This window comes from Oncorhynchus nerka, linkage group LG17 (assembly GCF_034236695.1).
Source record: "Oncorhynchus nerka isolate Pitt River linkage group LG17, Oner_Uvic_2.0, whole genome shotgun sequence".
NCBI lineage: Eukaryota > Metazoa > Chordata > Actinopteri > Salmoniformes > Salmonidae > Oncorhynchus > Oncorhynchus nerka.
The window spans coordinates 24,017,869-24,044,559 of record NC_088412.1 but is presented as its reverse complement, the minus strand read 5'-3'; the positions used below and the strand labels follow the sequence as shown (position 1 = coordinate 24,044,559).

Genomic DNA, 26,691 nt, shown 5'->3' with positions numbered 1-26,691 from the left:
GTAATTGTTGTGAAATTGTTAGGTTAGATTACTCGTTGGAAATTAATTGCATTGTTGGAACTAGAAGCACAAGCATTTCGCTACACTCGCATTAACATCTGCTAACCATGTGTATTTGACAAATAAAATATGATTTGATTTGATGTATGTTTAGGTAAATGCAGATATTGAAAAGGAGCAACTCAATAGGTCCTTGTAAAAACAAAAGTGGAGTATAAAAGACAGGAACTGAGAGAAAAGGATGGCGAGGAACTGAGAGAAAAGGGTGGCGAGGAACTGAGAGAAAAGGGTGGCGAGGAACTGAGAGAAAAGGGTGGAGAGGAACTGAGAGAAAAGGCTGTATGGAGAGAGGGAATGCCGGACTTTGTGGTTCACTAAGAGCAAACAAATACACAGGAAGTTGAAACTTTCCAATTCTACCAGTGAAATTAAAATGTGCTAGTTCTAGCTTGTGGTCTGGATAAAAATAAAAACATAATGTTGTTAATATAGTAGTGACTATTTGCTGTGGCAGAGCCCGGGTAAAATTCCGCTTTAAGTAGGTCTAGAAGTTACATCATAGCACTTTAGTCTTAACCACGCTCACCACATTTCTATTTTCATCACCCGTATTAGCATTGTTTTTGGCTTGATTAGCCCGCTGAACAGACATTAGCTCATTGTAAGGAGCTCCCACACATACACACACACAAATAAAATAAAATGTTCTCGGTGACATTAACATATTTAACATACACACATACATTTCGATTGAGCATGTATTAGGTTGTGTACCGATTGTGCTCTGAGCTAATTGACATAAGGACTCCCACCCCTGAGTCAATACAGAGTCACCTTTGACAGAGATTACAGCTGTCTTTCTGGGTAAGTCTCTAAGAGATTTGCACACCTGGATTTTACAATATTTGTATAGTTTTCTTTTAGAAATGATTCAAGTTCTGTCAAGTTGGTTGTTGATCATTGCAGACATTTTCAAGTCTTGCCATGGATGTTCAAGCCGATTTAAGTCAAACTATAACTAGTCCACTAAAGAACATTCAATGTTGTCTTGGTAAGCAACTCCAGTGTATATTTGGCCTTCTTTTTTAATACTTCTTGCGACTCTCAAACCCGGATCCGGGAGCGTAATCATCGCCTCAAACTAATTAGCATAACGCAGCTGACATAAATACCCCTAGAAAATCTTCCTATTCATGAAAATTACAAATGAAATATATTGAGACACAGCTTAGCCTTTTGCTCTATTCCGTTTCTTTTCATCCTAAAAAACTCATAAGTCCTTGCCGACGACAAGCATAACCATAACATGATGCAGCCACCACCATGCTTGAAAATATGAAGAGTGGTACTCAGTGATGTGTTGTGTTGGATTTGCCCCGAACACAATGCTTTCTATTCAGGAAATAAAGTTAATTTCTTTGCCACATTTTTTGCAGTTTTACTTTAGTACCTTGTTGCAAACAGGATGCATGTTTTGGAATATTTGTATTTTGTACAGACTTCCTTCTTTTCACTGTCATTTAGGTTACTTTTGTGGAGTAACTACAATGTTGTTGATCCATCCTCAGTTTTCTCCTATCACAGCCATTGAACTCTGCAACTGTTTTAAAGTCACCATTGACCTCATGGTGACATCCCTGAGCGGTTTCTGTCACTACAGACACCCTGGTTCGAAACCGAAATTTGTTCTTAACTGACTTGCATAGCTAAATAAAGTTTACAAAAAATGCATATAAAGGTTCATAGCTTACATATTCTCTCTCCAAGACATGTTGTTTTGTATTTCTTTACTTGTGTTACATGATGGATGTATATTGCTGCTTTATAATTAATAGTTTTTATGCTCATAGGTTCTCACTGAAGAAAAATGTCAATGAATTAATGATTTTAAGTCTGATAAAAAAACATTTTTAAAAATTGATGCAACAGGATACCTTTGATATTAGACAGGTTTGATTTTTGAATACAGAACTATCAATGTACATATAGCCTATGTAATAAAGTGCTTATTATTTGATCACAAAATAGCCTTGTAGTGGAAGAAGAGAAAAAAGCAAAACGCACAATCAGAGCACCGCTATGCTTACATCTACTTGAGACAGCCTACTTTTTAAGAATGTTTTTTAACGAGGAAAAGAAAAGCCTCGTAGGAATATTTCCCACGATGTTGCTCCTGTGACACACTGCCACACTTTCCCACGCAAGTGAAAGCCCGATCTTCCTTAAGCGCGCGGGGCCGCGCGCTGTTTCGCGGGAAAAAGGCAGGCCAGTCGAGCAAGATCATGTGAGAGTCCACGCGCCGAAAGAAGGTTACAGCAGCGAGCGATAAGAGACAGTGAGCACCAGTACAGGAACGAGGTGGGAAGTCACAGTCACAGGACAGTCACAGGAAGAATACTTGTGCTACACGGAGTAAATACGTTAACAAACTTAACCTATTCGTTTGATATTTTGTTTGTTTCACATACCAGCTATTAGAAAACATATTAGGATTTGTTGTTTTTACTTTCAACAGCTCCTTTTCGGAGCGAAAAAGCGTATATAATCTTTATATTCCTTCGTTTTATTTTCTTTACGTTGAGTTTTGCGACTCAAATATAATAACAGCAAGGATATGAGAGGTACGTTTACATTTATTCTAATAATTACAAACATGTATAGCATATATGTATATGTCTGGGTTTTGCTCATTAAAGTGACAGTTTTGTATGGGAGTAATGTAAACTGTGATAGACGCATTACTTTGAAATAGTCTACTGAACTGTGGGACCGAGGTGCATGTGTTGAAACTGGGCGCGCTTGGGAATGAACGACGACATAGATCTCAGATAAGTTAAACTGTTTGGCCATGAGATATGACAAATAATCAAGTAACCCACTCTATGGGCTTCGTCAGGATGTTTTACAAAGTTAATTTAGAAGAATAAAAACACTGCACTTTTAAATCTGCACATTTAAAAAGTACACCAAACTCAAGTAAAAATGTCCCATAGGCTATTAGTGTGCAGATGAATGTAGATGGTGATTTGTTTGTCTTTGCCAGCAATTGGCAGCAAGCATTTTTTGTTATGTAAGAAAAGGGAGGTGGGAGAGTGATTGAAAGACTTATTAGGCCTACATATTATCTTTGTTCAGCTCTGTTTGCCATTCTGGACGTGGGTAGGTTGTATTTGCATTAGTACTGTTGGTCATAATTAACTTGATCATATAAAATATATGTATTAATATTATATTATATTATATTTTTCCCCAAATTCTCAAAACTTGAGAGTGCTGATTTCGTTTCATTCCTACTCGTGGTGCGTGGGCGGGTGTTGTTGTTGTTTTCTGCATCCAGTCATGGCGGACTGTGTGAGGTAGAGTCCGCTGTTCCATTGACCTAGTTCTGTCATTGAGGATTACACAGCGTTCAGAGAGGGTGGAGGATGGGCGGGTGGGGAGGCATGGCTTCTTAGGGTTCTCGTCATTTCTAAGGCATCCCATTAACATGAGCCTATTATTACTTCAATCTGAGGACATTATCAGTGAAAAAAATAACCAGTGGTTACTAGGGGATGGCAGAGCAGAGGTTTCATGGCATGTGCAAACCCATGCGGTTGACTGTCAAAAACAGAGCCTTTTCTGGTGTACAAGCAACCTCCTTTACCTACAAGGCATATTAAACCATTTATTGTAGGCCAGTTATTATTTGGTAGGCATTTTTTTTTTGCATCATATGGCAAATCATTTATTTACAAAAGCCAAAAGACCACATGTTGGTCTTTCATACTTTACCAGACAGCTGACTGTTAAATTAAAAAAAAGATCTAATATCTTTTATCCAAAATATTCATTCGGATTTTACATTTATTATGCAATTTCTATGCGGAGTCGCAGCAGGATATGGGGACCAACAACCAGTAGCCTACATTTCACCTCTTGTTAACCTAATGTAACTAGGTTAGATCATCAGTCACCATCATTGGTGACTGAGGGCGTTCTGCATTAGCATTGAATAGCCCCCGTGATATGCAACTTTAATTTTTCCCCCCTTTTTTTTTTTGAATTTTACCCCGTTTTCTCCACAATTTCGTGGTATCCGATTATTTAGTAGCTACTATCTTGTCTCATCGCTACAACTCCCGTACGGGCTCGGGAGAGACTAAGGTTGAAAGTCATTCGTCCTCCGATACACCACCCAACCAAGCCGCACTGTTTCTTAACACAGCGCGCATCCAACCCGTAAGCCAGCCGCACCAATGTATCAGAGGAAACACCGTGCACCTGGCAACCTTGGTTAGCGCGCACTGCGCCCAGCCCACCACAGGAGTCGCTGGTGCGCGATGAGACAAGGATATCCCTACTGGCAAACCACTCCCTAACCCGGACGACGCTAGGCCAATTGTGCGTCACCCCACGGACCTCCCAGTCGGGGCCGGTTACGACAGAGCCTGGGCGCAAACCCAGAGTCTCTGGTGGCACAGCTGGCGCTGCAGTACAGCGCCCTTAACAACTGCGCCACCCGAGAGGCCCTGATATGCAACTTTTCAGGGAAGTTAGGAACCAATATACACCGGCAGTTAGGAAAGCTAAGGCTAGCTTTTTGAATCTAACACAGGATGCAGTCGAAATAGCAATATAGCCTTCAATTCCTACTTTATTGACTCTGTCAGGGTACTGACACAGAACCCCTCCACTGGTTTCTCAGGCTCAGTGCTAGTGAATGACACTCAACCTGTCTTCATCATAAGGGAGGTTTCTGAGTCAAAGGTGAACAAGGTGATTAGCTCACTAAAGAACTCTAAAGCCAAAGATGTGTTTGGGATGGACTCTACCTTTCTTAAAAACTACAAAGAGTCACTCATTGGCCCCATTACTAAGGTCACCAACACATCTATTAGTCTCGGTGTGTTTCCAAGGGTATGGAAGTCGGCCATAATAACAGCCATCTTTAAATCAGGCGACCCTGCTGACGTGAGTAACTACAGGCCCATTAGTATACTACCTGTGGTGTCAAAGGTTGTTGAAAAGTGTGTAGCAGAACAACTGATTGCCCACCTCAACAACAGCCCCTTCACATTACACTCCATGCAGTTTGGCTTCAGAGCGAAACACTCCACAGAAACGGCCAACTGCTTTCTTCTGGAAAATGTGAAGTCCAAGATGGACAAAGGGGGTGCTGTTGGGGCTGTGTTTCTGGACCTAAGGAAGGCTTTTGATACTGTTAACCATGAGATTCTCATCACAAAATTGTCCAAGTTCAACTTTTCCCCTGATGCCTTGAGATGGATGAAATCATACCTTGAAGGTAGAACTCAGTGTGTCCGAGTGAGCAATGAGCTGTCGCCCACTCGTAGCTATGATGTGGGCGTGCCCCAAGGGTCAATACTGGGGCCCCTCCTGTTCAGCCTGTACATTAATGATCTGCCTTCTGTCTGTACTGGGTCTGAAGTTCAAATGTATGCAGATGATACAGTGATATATGTGCATGCAAAGAGCAAACAACAAGCTGCACAAGAACTCACTACTGTAATGGTCCAGGTTACAAAGTGGCTCAGTGACTCGTGTTTGCATCTCAATGTGAAAAAAACTGTTTGCATGTTCTTCACAAAGAGGGCAACAGATGCTACTGAGCCAGATGTCTATGTGTCAGGGGAGAAGCTCCAGGTGGTATCCGATTTTAAGTACCTTGGCATTATACTTGATTCCAACCTCTCTTTTAAAAAGCATGTGAAAAAGGTAATTCAAATAACCAAATTCAACCTAGCTCATTTCCGATTTATACGAAATTGTTTGACTACAGAGGTAGCAAAACTGTACTTCGAAACTATGATACTCCCCACTTAACATACTGCTTGACTAGTTGGGCCCAAGCTTGCTGTACAACATTAAGACCTATCCAGTCTGTCTACAAACAGGCTCTCAAAGTGCTTGATAGGAAGCCCAATAGCCATCATCATTGTCACATCCTTAGAAAGCATGAGCTCTTGAGTTGGGAAAATCTTGTGCAATACACCGACGCATGTCTTGTATTCAAGATCCTTAATGGCCTGGCTCCCCCTCCACTCAATATTTTTGTTAAACAGAAAACCCAGACATATGGCAGCAGATCCACAAGGTCTGCCATGAGAGGTGACTGTATAGTTCCCCTAAGGAAAAGCACCTTTAGTAAATCTGCATTCTCTGTGAGAGCTTCCCATGTCTGGAATACACTGCCATCAGACACACATAACTGCACCACATATCACACTTTCACAAAATGCTTGAAGACATGGCTAAAGGTCAATCAGATTTGTGAACATGGTCCCTAGCTGTGTGTTGCCGCTTTCCATGTTGTCTGTTGTCTGTAGCTTGTGAGGTGTGGAAACACTTTGTTGCTTTTATGAATTTTGTATTGCTGCTTTTTGTTCTGTCTGTATGCTACGTCTTGCTTGTCCTATGTTGCTCTGTCTGTATGCTATGTCTTGCTTGTCCTATGTTGCTATGTCTTGCTTGTTCTATGTTGCTATTGTCTATATTGTAATTGTTTTTAATAACCTGCCCAGGGACTGCGGTTGAAAATTAGCCGGCTGGCTAAAACCGGCACTTTTACTGAAACGTTGATTAATGTGCACTGTCCCTGTAAAAATAAAAAATAAACTCAAACTCAAACTCAAACAGAAATTTGCATCCTGTAGTACAAACTCAAAAAAGTTCTCGGACACTGTAAAGTCCATGGAGAATAAGAGCACCTCCTCCCAGCTGCCCACTGCACTGAGGCTAGGAAACACTGTCACTACCAATAAATCCACAATAATTGAGAATTTCACTAAGGATTTTTCTATGGCTGGCCATGCTTTCCACCTGGCTACCCCTACCCCGGTCAACAGCCCTGCGCTCCCCACAGCAAATTGCCCAAACCTCCCTCACTTCTCCTTCACCCAAATCCAGATAGCTGATGTTCTGAAAGAGCTGCAATATCTGGACGCCTACCAATCAGCCGGGCTAGACAATCTGGACCCTCTCTTTCTAAAATTATCTGCCAAAATTGTTGCAACCCCTATTACTAGCCTGTTCAACCTCTCTTTCGTATCGTCTGAGATTCCCTTAGATTGGAAAGCTGCCGCGGTCATCCCCTTCTTCAAAGGGGGAGACAATCTAGACCCAAAATGCTACAGACCAATATCTATTCTACCCTGCCTTTCTCAGGTCTTTGAAAGCCAAGTTAACGTACAGATTACCGACCATTTTGAATCTCACCGTACCTTCTCCGCTATGCAATCTGGTTTCACTATATCATAACCGCCATTGATAAGAGACATTACTGTGCAGCCGTATTCATCGACCTGGCTAAGGCTTTCGATTCTGTCAATCACAACATTCTTATTGGCAGACTCAACAGCCTTGGTTTCTCAAATGATTGCATCGCTTGGTTCACCAACTACTTCTCCGGTAGTTTAGTATGTCAAATCGAAAAGCCTGTTGTCCGGACCTCTGGCAGTCTCTATGGGGGTGCCACAGGGTTAAATTCTCGACTCTCTTCTCTGTATACATCAATGATGTCGCTCTCGCTGCTGGTGATTCTTTGATCCACCTATACGCAGATGACACCATTCTGTATACCTCTGGCCCTTCTTTGGACACTGTGTTAACTAACCTCCAGATGAGCTTCAATGCCATACAACTCTCCTTCCGTGGCCTCCAACTGCTCTTAAATGCAAGTAAAGCTAAATGCATGCTCTTCAACCGTTCGCTGCCCGCACCTGTCCGCCTGTCCAGCATCACTACTCTGGATGGTTCTGACTTATAATATGTGGACAACTACAAATACTTAGGTGTCTGGTTAGACTGTAAACTCTCCTTCCAGACACATATTAAGCATCTCCAATCCAAAATAAAATCTAGAATTGGCTTCCTATTTCGCAACAAAGCATCCTTCACTCATGCTGCCAAACATACCCTCGTAAAACTGACCATCCTACCGATCCTCGACTTTGGCGATGTAATTTACAAAATAGCCTCCAACAGTCTACTCAACAAATTGGATGCAGTCTATCACAGTGCAATCCGTTTTGTCACCAAAGCCCCATATACTACCCACCACTGCGACCTGTATGCTCTGGTTGGCTGGCCCTCGCTTCATACTCATCGCCAAACCCACTGGCTCCAGGTCATCTACAAGTCTCTGCTAGGTAAAGCCCTGCCTTATCTCAGCTCACTGGTCACCATAGCAGCACCCACCCGTAGCACGGGCTCCAGCAGGTATATCTCACTGGTCACCCCCAAAGCCAATTCTTCCTTTGGCCGCCTCTCCTTCCAGTTCCCTGCTGCCAATGACTGGAATGAACTGCAAAAATCTCTGAAGCTGGAGACTCATATCTCCCTCACTAGCTTTAAGCACCAGCTGTCAGAGCAGCTTACAGATCACTGCACCTGTACATAGCTCATCTGTAAATAGCCCATCCAATCTACCTCATCCCCATACTGTATTCATTTATTTATCTTGCTCCTTTGCACCACAGTATCCCTACTTGCACATTCATCTTCTGCACACCCTACCATTCCAGTGTTTAATTGATATATTGTAATTACTTCGCCACCGTGGCCTATTTATTGCCTTACCTCTCTTATCCTACCTCATTTGCACATGTTGTTTATCGATTTTACTACTGTATTATTGATTGTATGTTTGTTTATTCCATGTGTAACTCTGTGTTGTTGAATGGTATCGAACTGCTTTGCTTTATCTTGGCCAGGTCACAGTTGCAAATGAGAACTTGTTCTCAACTAGCCTACCTGGTTAAATAAAGGTCAAATAAATAAAAACAATTTTTGCACCATCCACTCCTGCCTTAGGGCCTCTCAGTCAACTCCTGTTACTCCTACAGAGGAATTACTCTCTCCACCTGTTATATTTAAAGAGTGGGGCTCTGTATCAGCCATACCCTCTCACAGAATACTTTGTGTCTGTAGGTCACACTGAAGTGGAGAGAGGGAGGGAGGGATAAGTTATCACTATCCACACAACTGTTTAGAAAACAGGTGCAAGCTAGGTACTGTAGTTGAAGGCCCCATCAGCAGCCCAGCCTAGAGAGAGAGTTATGTTTTAAGAACTAAATGTCCCCTTAACCCTGAAATTAAGCTCTAGGACAAGAGGACCATATTATATATACCTTAAAGCACCCTTATCGCATATGCAATGTAGGTTAAACGCTCTGGCTGTAGCGTTTGTGCTAAAGTATATCGCTATGCGGTACTACTTCGAGGTTAAACATACAGCGTGTCAAGTAAAGACAAAGTAGAAGGTAAATAGGACCTTCGGACTCCCTGTGAGCTGTTTGGTTAGGTAAGATAAGAGAGAAAAGTATCTGTGACTGCAGGCTTTACTGCTGGGACAAGCAAACTGGCTGACAGAGACAGACAGTTTGCTTGTCCCAGCAGTAAAACCTGCAGTAAAGCCTGCACCTTTCAAACCAAGACGTTTTGCCAGCAACTTTTTGCTGACTTATTGCAGGCGACAAAGCCTGTACTTTTGTTTCCACCAACTGACCTAGTATGCCCCAAGGTTCCATGGTTCACCAAACTATACGTTGTCTGGTCTTTGGTGCCCAAATGTAAATAGCGTAGCCGGCAATACACTCCTAATACCCAGCGACCAGTGACTACATAAAACCAGGGACTAGTACCGGTTCATGGAACAGAACTGAAATCTAGAAAATAACAACATCTTTCAAGGAACATAATCAGAACCCGAGAACTAAAGTGATCTAAACTGTTCCGGAACAGAACCATTGTTTTAAAAGCATGGGAACTGGTTAATAACGCTATTTGACGTTCCGGGCATTTTATTCCAGTCCCACAAAAAAAAAAACAGCAAGCACCTATGCAAAGCCCTACCTCTGTCAATCAGAAACTTCTTCCAGTGTCTGCCTGCAAGCTGAAAATCTTTGCCAGTGTGTGTGTGTAGGCTACCTGCCCCTCCCCCTCTGAAGCATAGCTGTAGCCTACTGAAGTTACAAGTGTGATTCAGATGATAGAGAGAGATTTGTAATTAGAATGGATTAACTTTTTCACTGCTAGTTAGGGACACTATAGTTATCACATTTCACATTGGATTTATTAAAAGTAAGATGTTTTTTTTCATTCGGGTGCCACTGTGCACACACAGCTAGCTTCTCTGGTCCAAAGTTAAGCCAACTGTGAAGTTAAAAGACCTTCAAAGATCCTCCATAGAAGCCGCTCCTCCGTAGGTATAATTCTGTGGTCCAAATTCAAATACCCCCATATGTACTGTAAAATTTGGTGGTGCATCTTCCATTTGAAAATCGTTACCAGTGTGTGATTTTAGGCTACCTGTCCCTCCCTCTCCCCTACTGTCTTGGGTGGCTATGTGTTATGTACCGCATTCAGCCAAACAGGTTGCACCAGTCTGTTGTTTACCCCTGCTAGTCCAGAAGAATCTAGCCACCATAGCATGGGGGAGGAAAAGGTAGTTTTATTAAGACAGTATGCATATTTTTCCTGATTTTTTTGTGTGGAGTTAAGTAGGAAATTGACGCCTTTGCAGCCTGCAACAAGTATGACGAACTGCTAACTTACTGCTGTGAATGTGAAGAAATGAAAGCAGTGCACTCTCTTCTGTTCTATCGGAGGAATTTAGAACATGATGATGCTGCTTTCTGTCATGTCAGGTTACCATGACAATGATCGAAACAACAGGGTCAAAGTTGAATTTGTCTTGCTCAGTTGTGACTTGCAAGGCACCCTGATAGGGTATTTTTTTTACCCCTTAATCATATAACAATCAACTTTTACCAGACTTTTCTAAGACTTTTTTGTATTAACATGTTCTAGAAATATGTTGTAAAAGTATGCAAATTAGGCAATATCTCATCAAATATGCACATATTTGCATATCGCACAAAAAGTTTTGGGGGGACACTGAATGAAGTCAGCCTAAAGTTTAATTTTGTTAAAATACTCCAGGATCTGAGTTGTCCAGAGCAGATTTGGATAAATACATTTTTCATCTTTCTATCTGTAGAATATTAAAGACATTTTTGGTTCATTTTTCCAAAGAAAATGTTATCTAGAATAACATTTTTACAACATATCAACAATTTTCTCTGTGCAAGTCTGGAGAATATATCTTAGGATAACCACAGAAAATTTGGTGAATGCAAATGCTTTTGAACCTGAGAAAAATACATTTGTGTGTGGGAAGAGTCTGACAAAGTAAGTTACTGAATATAGTCCAGTTTGTAACATTCTCTATGAAATATGCTTTTAAATTATGTGTAATTTAATGTAGTGAGATTGCAATTATTGATTTATGTCCATTTTAAAGTGGTTAAAATTCATAAAAATTTTGATGACAGTAGTATGAGAAACTAAATTTAAAAAATACATTTTATTCAAGTTTTTGACATTTTTATGTTTACTCCTTGAAAATACTGATATTAATGGACGAAGATACCAACAAATCTTAAAATTGATAGGTACAGTTGAAGTCGGAAGTTTACACCTTACCCAAATACATTTAAACTCAGTTTTTCACAATTTCTGACATTTAATCCAAGTAAAAATTCCCTGTCTTAGGTCAGTTAGGATCACCACTTTATTATAAGAATGTGAAATGTCAGAATAATAGTAGAGAGAAGGATTTATTTAAGCTTTTATTTCTTTCATCACATTCCCAGTGGGTCAGAAGGTTACACACACTCAATTAGTATTTGGTAGCGTTGCCTTTAAATTGTTTAACTTGGGTCAAACGTTTCGGGTAGCCTTCCATAAGCTTCCCACAATCATTTGGGTGAATTTTGGCCCCATTCCTCCTGACAGAGATGGCATAACAGAGTCAGGTTTGTAGGCCTCGCACATGCTTTGCTCGCACACGCTTTTTCAGTTCTGCCCACAAATGTTCTATGGGATTGAGGTCAGGGCTTTGTGATGGCCACTCCAATAGCTTGACTTTGTTGTCCTTAAGCCATTTTGCCAAAACTTTAGAATTATGCTTAGGGTCATTGTCCATTTGGAAGACCCATTTGCGACCAAGTTTGAACTTCCTGCAGCAAAGCACCCCCACAACATGATGCTGCCACCCCCATGCTTCACGGTTGGGATGGTGTTCTTCGGCTTGCAAGCCTCTCCAAACATAACAATGGTCATTATGGCCAAACAGTTATATTTGTGTTTCATCAGACCAGAGGACATTTCTCCAAAAAGTATGATCTTCGTCCCCATGTGCAGTTGCAAACCGTAGTCTGGCTGTCTCCTTCCTGAGCGGGATGACGGCTGTATGGTCCCATGGTGTTTATACTTGCGCACTATTGTTTGTACACATGAACGTGGTACCTTCAGGCATTTGGAAAATGCTCCCAAGGATGAACCAGACTTGTGGAGGTCTACCATTTTCTTCGGAGGTCTTGGCTGATTTCTTTTCATTTCCCCATAATGTCAAGCAAAGAGGCACTGAGTTTGAAGGTAGGCCTGAAATACATCCACAGGTACACCTCCAATTGATTCAAATGATGTCAATTAGCCAATCAGAAGCTTCTAAAGCCATGACATCATTTTCTGAAATTTTCCAAGCTGTTTAAAGGCACAGTCAACTTAGTGTATGTAAACTTCTGACCCACTGGAATTGTGATACAGTGAATTATAAGTGTAATAATCTGTCTGTAAACAATTGTTGGAAAAATTACTTGTGTCATACATGAAGTAGACGTCCTAACCGACTTGCCAAAACTATAGTTTGTTAACAAAAAATCAGTGGAGTGGTTGAAAAAGGAGTTTTAATGACTCCAACCTAAGTGTTTGTAAACTTCCGACTTCAACTGTACATAATAAAAATGTCATTTCAGCCTGTGGTGCCAGCCTTAAGCAATGGCTATATAAAAGTTGAATGGCCTGTTTGTAAGGGGGTCATATAAACATTGCCCTTTTTTTTTCAGGCAACATATCGTAAATCCTATGTGAAAGAAGTCTGACAGTACCACTAACTGCTTCACTACTAACTGCAAAACATTTCCCACCTTTCTCACAATTGTCTGCATATTAAATAAAGCATGAATGTTGTCAGCACTTTTTGAAGCAGTGTGAATTTGCTAGCTAGTATTGTACGTTATTATTGCCAGTGGTGTGTCCAGAACATTTTGACTGGGGTGGCCAAGGTGGGGCACGGACCCAGTTTAGGGGGATTTTTTCAATATAATAACTGCGCGTACGCAACATTTTTTAAAAATGTGTCATATACTCATCCAGTCATGACAGTTTTCATCTGATTGTCAAAAAAATTACTTCAAAAGTAGGTTAACTAGGTTACCTGTGCACGTTTAATGGAAAGGGACATCTATTACAACCACCATAAGTGTAATGACATTCAACCTAGTTCATGTTTCAAGTTTTTTGAGTCATATGTACTGGATACACATGGTATACACTCTCCAACGAAATGCTTACATGCAGGTTCCTTCTTGACAATGCAGCAACAATAAGAAATAATTAAAGATAAGAATATGTGTCAGCGATTAGTTTAATGGATAAGGCGGAGTCAGGCACAGGATACAGGTATGAGTAATAATCAGAGAATTTACTCAAAATTAAGCAACGTTCCAACAAGGAAAAACACAAATATCCAGAGCACAGGGGATGAAAACCGCCCACTCCCCCGGCTGGTCCTGGCAATAGGACCGCAGAAACCTACCCACATCCTGGTTGACTCTCTCCACCTGCCCGTTACTCTCGGGGTGAAAACCTGAGGTGAGGCTGACCGGCACCCCCAGGTGTTCCATAAACGCCCTCCAGACTTTAGACGTGAATTGGGGACCCCGATCAGAAACTATATCCCCAGGCACCCCGTAGTGCCGAAATACATGGGTGAACAGGGCCTCCGCAGTCTGTAGAGCCGTAGGTAGACCGGGCAAAGGAAGGAGACGGCAGGACTTAGAAAACCGATCCACAACGACCAGGATCGTGGTGTTGCCCCGTGACGGGGGAAGTTCCGTCACGAAATCCACCAATAGGTGTGACCACGGTCGTTGTGGAATGGGAAGGGGTTGTAATTTCCCTCTGGGAAGGTGTCTAGGTGCCTTGCACTGTGCGCACACCGAGCAGGAGGAAACATAAACCCTCACGTCCTTGGCTAACGTGGGCCACCGGTACTTCCCAGCAAAACAGCGCACTGTCCAACTGATGCCAGGCTGACCAGAGGAGAGTGACGTGTGGGCCCAACAGAACAAACGATTGCGGACATCAAATGGAATGTACAGACGCCCAACTGGACTCTGTGTGGGAGTGGGCTCTGCATGTGACGCCCGCTCGATGTCCGCGTCCACCTCCCATACCACCGGTGCCACCAGGCAAGAATCTAGAATTATGGGAGTGGGATCCGCGGACCGCTCCTCTGTGTCATACATCCGGGACAGTGCATCTGCCTTAACGTTCTGGGAACCTGGTCTGTAGGATAGGGTGAAAACAAAGCGGGTGAAAAACATGGCCCACCTCGCCTGGCGAGGGTTCAGTCTCCTCGCTGCCCGAATGTACTCCAGATTGCGGTGGTCAGTCCAAATGAGGAAAGGGTGTCCAGCCCCCTCAAGCCAATGTCTCCATGCCTTCAGAGCCCCGACAACAGCCAACAGCTCCCGGTCCCCCACATCATAATTTCGCTCCGCCGGGCTGAGCTTCTTTGAAAAGAAAGCACAGGGGCAGAGTTTTAGTGGCGTACCCGAGCGCTGAGACAGCACAGCTCCTATCCCAGCCTCGGACGCGTCCACCTCTACTATGAACGCTAAGGAGGGATCAGGATGAGTCAGCACGGGAGCCGAGGTAAACAGAGCCTTCAGGTGACTAAAAGCCCTGTCTGCCCCAGCTGACCACTGCAGTCGCATCGGTCCCCCCTTCAGCAAGGAGGTAATGGAAGCCGCTACCTGACCAAAACCCTGGATAAACCTCCGGTAGTAGTTGGCAAACCCTAAGAACCGATGCACCTCCTTTACCGTGGTTGGAGTTGGCCAATTACACACGGCTGAAATGAGGTAATTTTCCATCTCCACCCCTGATACGGAAAGGCGATACCCTAGGAAGGAAACTGACTGTTGGAAGAACAGACATTTCTCAGCCTTGACGTACAGGTCATGTTCCAACAGTCAACCAAGCACCCTGCGTACAAGGGACACGGCGCGTGTAGCGGAGTATATTAGAATGTAATCTATATACACCACTACACCCTGCCCGTGCAGGTCCCTGAAAATCTCATCTACAAAGGATTGGAAGACTGATGGAGCATTCATTAACCCGTACGGCATGACGAGGTACTCATAGTGCCCAGAAGTGGTGCAAAACGCCGTCTTCCACTCATCCCCCGCCCGGATACGCACCAGGTTGTAAGCGCTCCCCTGTCTTAGATGATACAAGTGTTCCCCCGCCGCTCTCCCTTCAGGTGGATGATCGAAATCCTCGTAATTGTCCAACGTCGGGCCTTCCCTTCCCCAGATGGTGTTGGCCCATTCCAGTGCTTTACCCATCAGACAAGAGATGAGGGCGCTCACTCTCTCCCGTCCTGAAGGGGCCGGCTGGACGGCTGCTAGGTAGAGCTCCAGCTGGAGTAGGAACCCCTAGCACCAGGCAGCCGTTCCGTCATACGCTCCCGTATGTCAGGCACAGGACACAGGTATGAGTAATAATCAGAGAATTTACTCAAAATTAAGCAATGTTCCAACAAGGAAAAACACAAATATCCAGAGCACAGGGGATGAAAACCGCCCACTCCCCCGGCTGGTCCTGGCAATAGGACCGCAGAAACCTACCCACATCCTGGTTGACTCTCTCCACCTGCCCGTTACTCTCGGGGTGAAAACCTGAGGTGAGGCTGACCGGCACCCCCAGGCGTTCCATAAACACTTTATTTTTCTGCCCACTAATTACCTAGTATTTACCATGGGACAATGGCTATTACATAGTTATTACTTGTTGTTTTCCATGAGATAAGTCTTCCTAGAGAGAGTTCATTTATGAGCGTAAAGGACAAAGTCCTTTGCTTAAACTTGCTGGCAGAGGAAGACTTCAGGTCAAACATCCCTGACCCACTGACCAAACCAGAAAAGTAAGGCCCACGAGAACTTGTCATTCTTGAAACAATGTCCAGGAACTTCGCTGACATTCTGCAGTGCTTCATAGTGCTACAAACTGCGTTGTACTTTGTGTACTTTAAATGCCATATTCTTTCACGTGATTCAAATGTCTTGAAATGAATTAGAGTTGTATAAAAAGGGTTCAGGTGTTGAAGCCATGACCCATTATGTAACTGACTTGTCCAGACAGCCCATAACACTCCTGCAGGACTCAGTGGTTATGCTAGGGGTAGAACTAGTTTTATGAACTGCTCCGAGACAGCTGAAACTGCACAAATACCTGACATGCTTCCACAAGTTGAGCACCAGTGTAAGTTACAATCAGGGCCCCTTCAGAATATACTGCACATATGTTTAAAATACTCTCACACTCCCTGGTGTTACATAAGTGGAACATGGATGTCGATACACTTGTATTTACTCTACAGATTCTAAAGTGATAAATCAATCTTTCACTAATCAAACATTGACTGTTGTTTTTTAGCCTGTGAACATTTCCATTCCCCTGTCAGTGATTGAGTCAGATTTGGTTCCACCTTAAAACAGGAAAGAAAGAAATCAGATGAATTGCCAGGGATGCCAACCAAAGCGCCTCCCCTTGCTGAATTGGAAAGTGTGTCAGTAGAACAGCTCCTCCTCTCTCATAGCCTGACTGTTCCACACAGCTGAGCAGCATGTCAGTTAACATATCAGAGACAAAGCTATGCTCCCAGGAACCTATGGGAACGATAAGAGAGGGAAGGGGTAGGCTCGTCACGGCGTTGCTAGGGTCACCTCCCCTGAATGAGTGTGTTTGTGAAACTCGGCCAGACAGCAGTTATATAACAGGGAGAGGGTGGGGGCCAGGGCCGCTAGTTGGGGTAGAGAGAGAGAGAGGTTTTTTTCCACTGCCTTTATATTTTTATTTCCCTATTTGCTTTTTGTAGGTCAGTAGGAATTATATCCGGGAAGCCACTCAAATATCTCACTCACATTATGCAAAAGACTCCCACCCAGTTGTAGTTGAGCATTCTCCCTTCCTATCTATGATGCTGAGATTTCAACTTTATAGTTTAGTCATTTGCTTTGCTCCCCGTGTGTCACGCACTTACTGTATCTAGACACAGGCTCACTCGGGTGATTGGTTGTGTTGGTAAAGGGCCGTTAATACAGTTGCTACCTGCAAAGTAAATGTTACATAACGCCTTGCGTCACTGTAATACAAAATAGTTTCGAAAAAAAATATTTAACACACCCAGCAGTCAGAGCGAACAGAGAAAAACAACCATTTGTTTTTGAGAGTAGCCATTTTATCTTGTGTAGCAGAGGAGGCTCTCCTGAAGCGGGGGCTTTTGTTAACCTCTTCGAACATTTAATTCACCCTGGAGGAGGAACAGTGAAACGTTATTACCCCAGGCCCAGTAAATACAATTAACCTGCTATTCTGGTATGATGTAAATAATAGCCTGTTCCAGGGAGAGAGGGCTCAGGGCTGTACACACACTGTTGCACATACTGTTAAATGTTCTGTTTATATGAATCAATTCTATATTCGTATCATCAGTAAAATGCTGCAAATTGGCTTTTGACTCTGATAGTGCCAGTCGGTATTAGATGAAACGTCCCCGCATGTCTGTGGGGAAAACAACCTGTGGTTTACCCCATTGGCTCACAGCAAAAACGTAACCTTTTTCTTGTTGTTTGTTTGTTTCAGTCAATTACAAAACTACATTTAAGAAAAGTACAACATGTCTAAAGGATACTTTTCAACATTGCCTGCTTCTGCCCAAGCATTCTCACTACTTAGAAAAACATCATATTGTAGGGCTTCCCTCATGCCCCTTTTCATGACAGTGCTAGAACATTAAGCTAGCCAAGACCAACAACACAAACAAATGGACTATACAGCTACAAGTAGTGAGTGACGATACAAACAGACTATACTAAACAAGTTAAATGTCTTACCTGTGATGACATTTTTTTCCACAGGTATAGTACCAGTCAAACGCTTGGACACACCTACTCATTTTATTTTTTACTATTTTCTACATTGTAGAATAGTAGTGAAGACATCAAAACTATGAAATAACACATGGACTCATGTAGTAACCAAACCAATCAAAATATATTTCATATTTGAGATTCTTCAAAGTAGTAGCCTACTTGGGCACCGGTTCCCCACATTTCCCACTCTCCCACGCCAAATAGCCTGAAGCCACAGGACTCATCTCGCAGGCTCTATTTCTCTATGTGGGAACATTGCGAACCGTAGATCAGGATTTTTGGGCTGGTTAAACAACACAGCAGTTTTTCTGCATGTAATTCATATATAACAAAAAATTGACAATGAAGTTGGCTCTTATACAATGGGGGTCAATGGGAAAGAATGTTTGTTTTCCCCAATTTGTGGGTGTTGTCAAGGGAAATTCCTTCGTATGACGTGGATACCGACTCGGAGTATAGTGTTTCTGTTGAGTTCAAAATCAGGGCAGTTGGGAGCAAAGATTGAGCAGATGTTTCTATCCCTTCTTATTTGATAGGGTAGGTATATCTACACCTGTCTTGCACTTTCTCAGACAGTTCTGGCACAGTTTCTAAGGACCATATCATGAAGAGATCAAAACCCAAGTCACCATCAAGTTATATTTTATTATCTAGTCTAGTGAGTCTTTAGTGTTAAGTATGCAGTGTACTAAATGTTCCTCCTCTCTCTCTACTTCCAGCACAAATTGAAGTAATACCCTGCAAGATCTGTGGGGACAAGTCATCTGGGATCCACTATGGTGTAATCACCTGCGAAGGCTGCAAGGTGAGCTACCTCAATCTCAGAGATATACTTACTCCAAGTGTTCTATTTTAGTTCTGCCTACTGTCATCCCTCTAGAATAACCACAGCAAATTCAATCAATTTAGACTATTTATATATTGTATGCCCTTGCCCAGTGCCCATCCATCCCTGCACCTGTATTCATGGTCAAATAGCTCAAGCTTATGTGTCCTGTTTCACACTTGTGTAACCTGTACAAGTGTAGAACCTGTACAAGTGTGGAACCTGTATAAGTGTTTGGTATGAAATTGAAATGTGTTTTTTTGCAATTCCCACTCCCCCTGAGAGTCGGATCACGGCCAGGGATCAGCCATTATTGATGGCAACCCTGGAGCGATTATGTTTAAGTGCCTTGCTCAAGGGCAGAGCGACAGGTTTTTCACCTAGTCGTCTCGTGGATTCGAACTAGCAACCTTTCGGTTACTGGCCAAACGCTCTAACCGCTAGGTTACCTGCCTCCCTGGTGTTTGTGCTTGTGTGTGTGTTTGCAGGGCTTCTTCCGACGCAGCCAGCAGAACAATGCTATATACTCCTGTTCCCGGCAGAGGAACTGTCTGATTGACCGTACCAATCGGAATCGCTGCCAACACTGCCGGCTGCAGAAGTGCCTGGCCCTAGGCATGAGCCGTGATGGTGAATGTGAAACACACACACACATACACACACAGCAAGGTCAGTCCAGAGGGGACCCCTGTCTGTCTCTTCACCGGACGCTAGAGCTCTCTGGGTCTTATTGAAAGGCCAAATGTGGAGTTGTGTTACACTGTGTAAAATCACTCCTGGAGTCATGCCTGAGAGACAGCAGTGATGCCATGAAATGAAATTATCAGTGGATTTTCTTCTATATTTGCAATTGTTCAAGTTCCATATTGGCTCCATATGGACTTACTATATGAGCTCATAATTCATTCCCTGATTATTTTCTGACTCTATCTCCTTTCCTGGTACAGCGGTGAAGTTTGGCCGCATGTCCAAAAAGCAGAGAGACAGCCTGTATGCTGAGGTCCAGAAGCACCAGGCGTCCCAGGAGTTAACTGCCGCCCGTGAGGAGGGAGGCGAGGTCGGAGGTCACAGCCGGGCATACAGCAGAGGCTCCAGTGCCGCTCTCAGCGACCTTGATGACATCACCCTGCCAGACGGCCTGCTGTGTGACCTGCCCCTGACACCAGAGGGCGCTGAAAGAGAGTTCTGCAATCTGGAAATGATGGGGGGAAGCGGGGGTAGCAGCTCCTCCTCTCAAAGCTCACCCGAACAGAACAGACTGGACTTCGGAGACAGCAACCACCACATCAAGCACGAGTACCAGCTGCTGCACGAGTCCGGCCTGTTCACACACGCGCTGCTCAACCCTCTACCCGAGGGATTCTCCATGCTCGAGATTGGTAAGTGGAACAGTCACTCTATCACCATCGGCTGTATGTCACTATAACTAACACTAGATCATTTTTTCATTGAGTGTGGTTGATAGCTAAACCATACATGTCTTGTCCATTTCTAGAACGTATAACTGCTAGTGTGGTAAAGTCTCACATAGAGACCAGTCAGCATGGCAGTGAGGAGCTGAAGAGGCTTATCTGGTCCCTGTACACCCCTGAGGAGACACGCAGCTTCCAGAGCAAGGTAAACATCAATGTCCTGTACCAAGATTAACTCAGTGACCTGTGACCTATTTACTCTTACACGACTATGTGCTATTCCCAATGTTATATCTAACATGGGCATCCCTTTGTTCTCTCTTTCAGTCTGCGGAGGTCATGTGGCAGCAGTGTGCCATCCACCTCACCAATGCCATCCAGTACGTGGTGGAGTTTGCCAAGCGCATCACTGGATTCCTGGATCTCTGTCAGAACGACCAGGTCATTCTTCTCAAAGCAGGTCAGTAACTATTGTTAGGACATAAGATGAGTGCATTTCACAACTCTATTCCATGGCCTCATACACCAGCTTTCTCTGACCTCAAAGCACACAGTGGGGTCTGATATTAATCACACCCTTGATAAAGATGAGCAAAAATGATTGTATAAAATAAATAATTCAAATACTGAGCTATATTGTATGCAAGAAACATTGGGGAAATTATATTATTTTATACTAATACAATTTCTCAGAGAAAGAGATTTTGTTAAACAAGTAACCATTATTTTTCTCAAAAAGGTAGAGGTCAAAATGATTGACATCCCTGATTTCACCTTACGAGAATAACGTCCCTGAGCCTTTTTCTAAAATGTTTTATGAGTTGGAGAACGCATTGGGAGAGATCTTAGACCATTCCGCCATACAGAATCCTTCCAGATCCTTGATATTCTTTATCTGCGCTTATGGACTGCCCTCTTCAATATAAACCACAGTTTTTCAATGGGGTTCAAGTTCAGAGACTGAGATGGCCATTGCAACATGTGGATTTTGTGGCCAATCAACCATTTCCATGTGGATATTGATGTATGTGAAACAGTTAATTGGCCACAAAAATCTACATTTGCAATGGACATCTCAGTCTCCGGACTTGAAACCAATTGTAAACCTGTGGTTTGAATTGAAGACGGTAGTCCAAATGCGCAGACAAAGGATATCAAGGATCTTGAAGGATTCTCCAATCTCGTCTCATTGATTGGACTCCAGGTTAGCTGACTCCTGATTCCAATTAGCTGTTGGAGAAGTCATTAATCTAGGGGTTCAAACCTACACTGTAAATGTTTAAATTATTTATTCAATATAGACAAGAAAAATACAATAATTTGTGTGTTATTAGTTTAAGCAGACTGTGATTGTCTATTGTTGTGATTAGATGAAGATCAGATCTAAATTTATGACCAATTTATGCAGAAATACAGGTAATTCCAAAGGGTTCACATACTTTTTCTTGCCACTATATTATATACAGTCATTTGTGCTCATCTTTATCAAGGGTGTGAACAATTTCGGAGCCCACTGTAGTTCCTGTTCAGACAACCTGAGCATGTAAGCATTAACTGCATTTCCATGTTTCAGTACTACAGCATTCATACACAATAGTATATTTGACAAACATGTGTGTCTGCAGACAAACAAACTTCGCCACTTAGGACTACATTTTAGAATATACAATCAATTTAACCTTATGTGGCAAAGGCCACATTCTGTTTCCAATGATGTTCAAGAAAAAAGTTATTATTCTAATGATGGATCTTCTTGTTTTTCTTCTCACCCACCTTTCCTTTTATGTGCTGTTTGTTCATCATCTTTGTTTGAATTGTAACAAATTGTATTGTAAAAATTATTCAATTTATAATTGATTGAAATACATTTGATGTTGTGATATGAAATGGATGTATTCTATTGACTGACAACATGGAATTCATGTTTTATTTCATATTGTTTGTGTGTACGTGTTGGAGCATCCTTTGTCCCCCTTTTCCTCTTCCTCTCTCTCCCCCTCTCCATCTTTACACTCTCTTTACGATCTCCTCTTCAGGATGTCTGGATGTGCTTCTGATTCGCATGTGTCGTGCCTACAACCCCATCAACAACACTATTCTGTTTGATAGCAAGTTTGCTAGCGCACAGACCTTCAAAGCTCTTGGTGAGTCCCCTCTTTATGAAACCAAAGCATTAATATTTCATCAGAGTATATTCACACACACATAAAAAAAGTATATAAATATATTCACCCACCCACATAGTCGAAAAATGCTAGGTCAACCCTTTTTTATAGCTTACTTTTTAAAAAAAGTGAACCAAGTCAGACGTTTCTGTTTTGAAGACACGTGTTTTTCCCCCCTCTTTCCTTGAAGGTTGTGATGACCTTGTGGGTGCTGTGTTTGACCTGGCCAAGAGCCTGAGTTGTATGCAGCTCTCTGAAGAGGAGATGGCTCTGTTCAGTGCTTCTGTTCTCCTGTCACCAGGTAATCCTCTCACACTGTCTCCCGTTGACTGGGGTGATGTCTCAGCTCTGAAACAGACACTAAGTAATATGTAAGAAGGAAAACCAGCAGACTGACTGTGGTTGTTGCTCTTTTTTTCCTCCAGACCGACCATGGTTGACAGACAGGCAACAGGTACAGAAGCTTCAAGAGAAAGTATATCTGGCTCTGCAACATTGTCTACACAGAGGTGGCTCATCAGAGGAGAAACTGGCAAAGGTACATATTGGCAGACGATGATATATTCCTTTATTCCTCAAACAGGCTTTTGTTAAAGGATTTGGGGTGAAATGTGAAAGATACACATTTTCTATCTTGCTTTTTCCTTTCTCTGTGTCTCTTATTCTACCTCTAAGATGGTGTCGAAGCTTCCCATGATGAAGTCCATCTGTAATCTACACATTGACAAGCTCGAGTTTTTCCGTCTGCTCCACCCGGAGACTGCATTCAATTTCCCCCCTCTGTACCGTGAGGTGTTCAGCAGTGAAATCACCTTCCCAGACTCCACAATGGACTAAAAATCTGTTTAGATATGAAAGTGATTCATATAGAGACAAAAAGATGTAGGGAACGAGAGGTAGGGAGAGGAATGTGGCAACAGCGAAGTAACCAGCAGCTCTGTGACAACCCTGCACGCTACACTTTAGGACATACTACTCTCACCTCAGACCTCCACCTTATGGAGTTGCTTGGACTGTAAGCCAGTCCAGGCTACAAAATTCAACACTAGGTGCTGGGTACTATATGCATGCTGCCTATTTTGGGGGGAGTAAAACGGTTCTGAGAATGTATTTTTGCAATCTCCGATGGTTTTTCTAAGCGCTTGAGAGCTTGAGATCTCCCTTTAAGCTGAAGTCCTCTGTAAAACCAGTTTAACTTATTTTCCAGGTCTCAGTGTAAGTCCTTGTAAGATAATCTTGAATGTACCCCACAGACATGCAGCACAGCCCAAGGCACGAGACTGAATGTACTATACAATCCTGCCCCATTGGAGGAGATGCTGTGTAGTCTCTTTTTTATCTTATTGCAGTTTGACAGCTCAATTTTTTTTCTCCAGTTTCTTATTTGGTAGTGCCCATACTTTGCAGTTTTGTATCCTATGAACAAACTGTTTAAAGGGACCAAGATCAAATGGATAAGCGGGCACATTTTTTTGCATGCAAGACATGGACGATGTAATGTAATGTAAATTACCATGCATGCAGACTTGCACACACAGCACTAAGACAAAGCACTTATGCTGACCTACACATGTATATTTACAGGCCTACATTCAGACACTGATATTTTTCAGCTTGACTTACATTTTTTAGGTGCAATCAAAGACCTCAGTCCCACTACATTTTCCCTTGCAAATGCCACTTAGAGAGAGAGCAAGAGAGAAGAATCACATAAGTATTTTTAAATGTTCTTTATCTATACTCTTATATTTACTAATGTAAAAATCAAATTAGACAGGGATTTAAATATATATATACATTGAGAGGGAGGGAGAGGGGGAGATGTATAATATGTAAAAATGATTCAGGTTGTTATTGTAAAAGAGAATGTGTTATCAATGACTCAGCTGGTTAAATAAAGGCAAATAAATAAATAGATTCGCCAGGACTGCGTCTTTCAAAGTATTTCTGGTCATATTCTGGGGTACCTGGATGGAAAATTATTAGATGAATAGCACTTACCGACAATGAGCCCTCCCTCACCCAATCTGGACACTTTTCTCGTGCTACAAATAATCTCAGGGTTCCAGCTCAGAGACTGACGAACGTCCTCCTGAAACTGACAGAAGTGGGACATCCTCCTGCCTCAGACAGGCAGGACTAAAGCAAATGAGATAGAGAGTTCCCCAGGAGATGAAGGATCCCTCAAACCAGGGGTCTGTAGGTCCAATACAAGACTTTGTTCAAGAGGGAAAGGAAGCAGATGATAAGAAGAAAACAAATAGGTAGTGAAAACACTTTCCAGTGCTCCCAGCTCGGCACCAACAACAATTTGGAAGGAGTTTGAGCTTTGACCAGTATGGGGAAGGTGGGGACTCAGGCTCCCTCTGTATGTTTTTATGCAGTCTACTGTTTCAGACTGAACTGAAAGTGTGATGATTTGTTAATGATGCCTTCTCTCCCTAACCCTCCCCTGTTTACCTCACCCTCTCAAAAAACACTCACGGCATAATGAAGGGTTAACAGAGCCATCAGCTACCCCCCAGAGTTAGGGATTTCAACATTTAGATTATAGAGTATTTAAGATGTCAGAATTTATAATGCAATTTGAAGGATGATGATAGAGTACAAAAATATGTATTTTATGTTTATATATTTTTCCACACTGTTTATTTGGGAGCATTAAATCTGCCCCTCTGTCTTCAATGAGAGCACAGATTTTTATTAATCTATACCAGGAAGTTAAAGTTAGATTAATATCTCTTTTTATGGAGAGGGACATTGGGTGTTGCAGGATATTACTTTTGAACAATTCTTAAAAGGGCTTTTGGGATTTAAAAAAACTCTCAACACCCTCAGTACAAAGCTTGTACATAGACAAGCTGCAGTGTGAAAGGTTTGGTCAGAGCAGAATACTTGTATTACTTTTACCACAATAAGAGAGAATCACTTACGGGCCTTGAATATTTTCTGTCCAATTATATTTCAATAATCATGTTTCACTATGCAATGCTGGAACAGTGCGGTTCTTCATACTGTATATATAAAAGTAGTTGGTATTTAGGGGGATAAACTTTTCTGGGAGCTTACCACTGTGTCATATTGGGACTGTGCAATAATGTCTTTCCTGATTTCAGCTAGGAAGGTCTTAACAGCCCTGGTTAGATGTCTCAGTAGACTTCATAAGCGATCTAGCCTGAGACCCCTTAAAAGTACAGCACAAGAGGTTTTTAATTCTCTCAACATAACAACACTCAACTTTTCCACGGAACTAGTTTAACTGACTTGAGTTTATGGTTCGTAAGGCAGAGGAGATTATATTAAGTGAAATGCTTTGTAAGTGTTTAGAACTTAGATGGTTATGTATTTTCACACATAAAACGGCTTTTCTTTCTTTTAAGGCAGTTCGCAATGTGTGCAGTTACATTTCCTCTCAGTCACTCAGGGAGATAGCTGGGCTCTCTGTTCCAGTGTTTTCATCAGTTAACCTAGTCCGACACCTTGCGCGGAATAGAAGAAGACCTTAAAACCTTGATCACAGTGTACATGTTCTTGTGAATGTTGTTCACAAAAGTATCAAAGGTTTGATCCCAGTCTAATATCAATATTATTACAGGACTTTTGAGCCTACATTTTTGAATAAATAGGATCTAAAATGTAATTACATTTAAAGATGGATTTTAATCTATGTATCCTGTGTTGGTTTTGTTGTGATCTTTTGTTTCTTAATTTCTATCGTAGTCTGTCATATTTTTTCTTATCAGTTTTAGTGTCCTCCTTTTTGTCTTGGAGAGTTGTTCTATTTTTTCAATAATATCTCCCTAAATCTTTTCATGATACTTCTATTTATTATCATGTTTTCATTCTATTTTAAGATGATTATTGAAATCAATCTAGATTTAAAAAATATATAATTTAGGATATATTATGAATATGAAGCCTAAGAGTATTTTTTAACACATTTAAGAGTTCTTGTTGTAGCAACAATGGAGACACAATATGTGGATTTAAGAATGTAATAAAAGTCATTTTACAATAAGTTGATGTTGTTTGTGTGCTTACTCATGTACAGTATTTAAACTTCCTAACCATTGGAATTGGGTGATCCACACCAGTTTATTAGTTTTACAGATAGGAATATCAATCATTTGGAATAAAGATAGGTCAATTGTTAAATATTTAACAAAAGATATACAGTTAAGTAATATCTGTTGGCATCAGAACAACCCAAAAACATG

The 26,691-nt window shown here is 42.1% G+C and overlaps 1 protein-coding gene across 2 annotated transcripts; it reads left to right on the top strand.

Moving 5' to 3' along the window:
- The first annotated feature begins 2,289 nt into the window (after positions 1–2,289).
- Positions 2,290–26,492, top strand: LOC115144929 (nuclear receptor ROR-beta-like). Of its 2 annotated transcripts, XM_029686079.2 has the most exons (10): positions 2,290–2,621; positions 18,791–18,876; positions 19,386–19,527; positions 19,845–20,276; positions 20,393–20,514; positions 20,637–20,769; positions 22,346–22,453; positions 22,665–22,775; positions 22,900–23,012; positions 23,150–26,492. In XM_029686079.2, the coding sequence occupies exons 1-10, from the start codon at positions 2,615–2,617 to the stop codon at positions 23,309–23,311; spliced, it is 1,416 nt and encodes a 471-aa protein (XP_029541939.1). In that variant the 5' UTR covers positions 2,290–2,614; the 3' UTR covers positions 23,312–26,492. The 2 variants fall into 2 exon arrangements, with proteins under 2 accessions (XP_029541939.1, XP_029541941.1); XM_029686081.2 differs by lacking the exons at positions 2,290–2,621; positions 19,386–19,527.
- Positions 26,493–26,691: the final 199 nt, after the last annotated feature.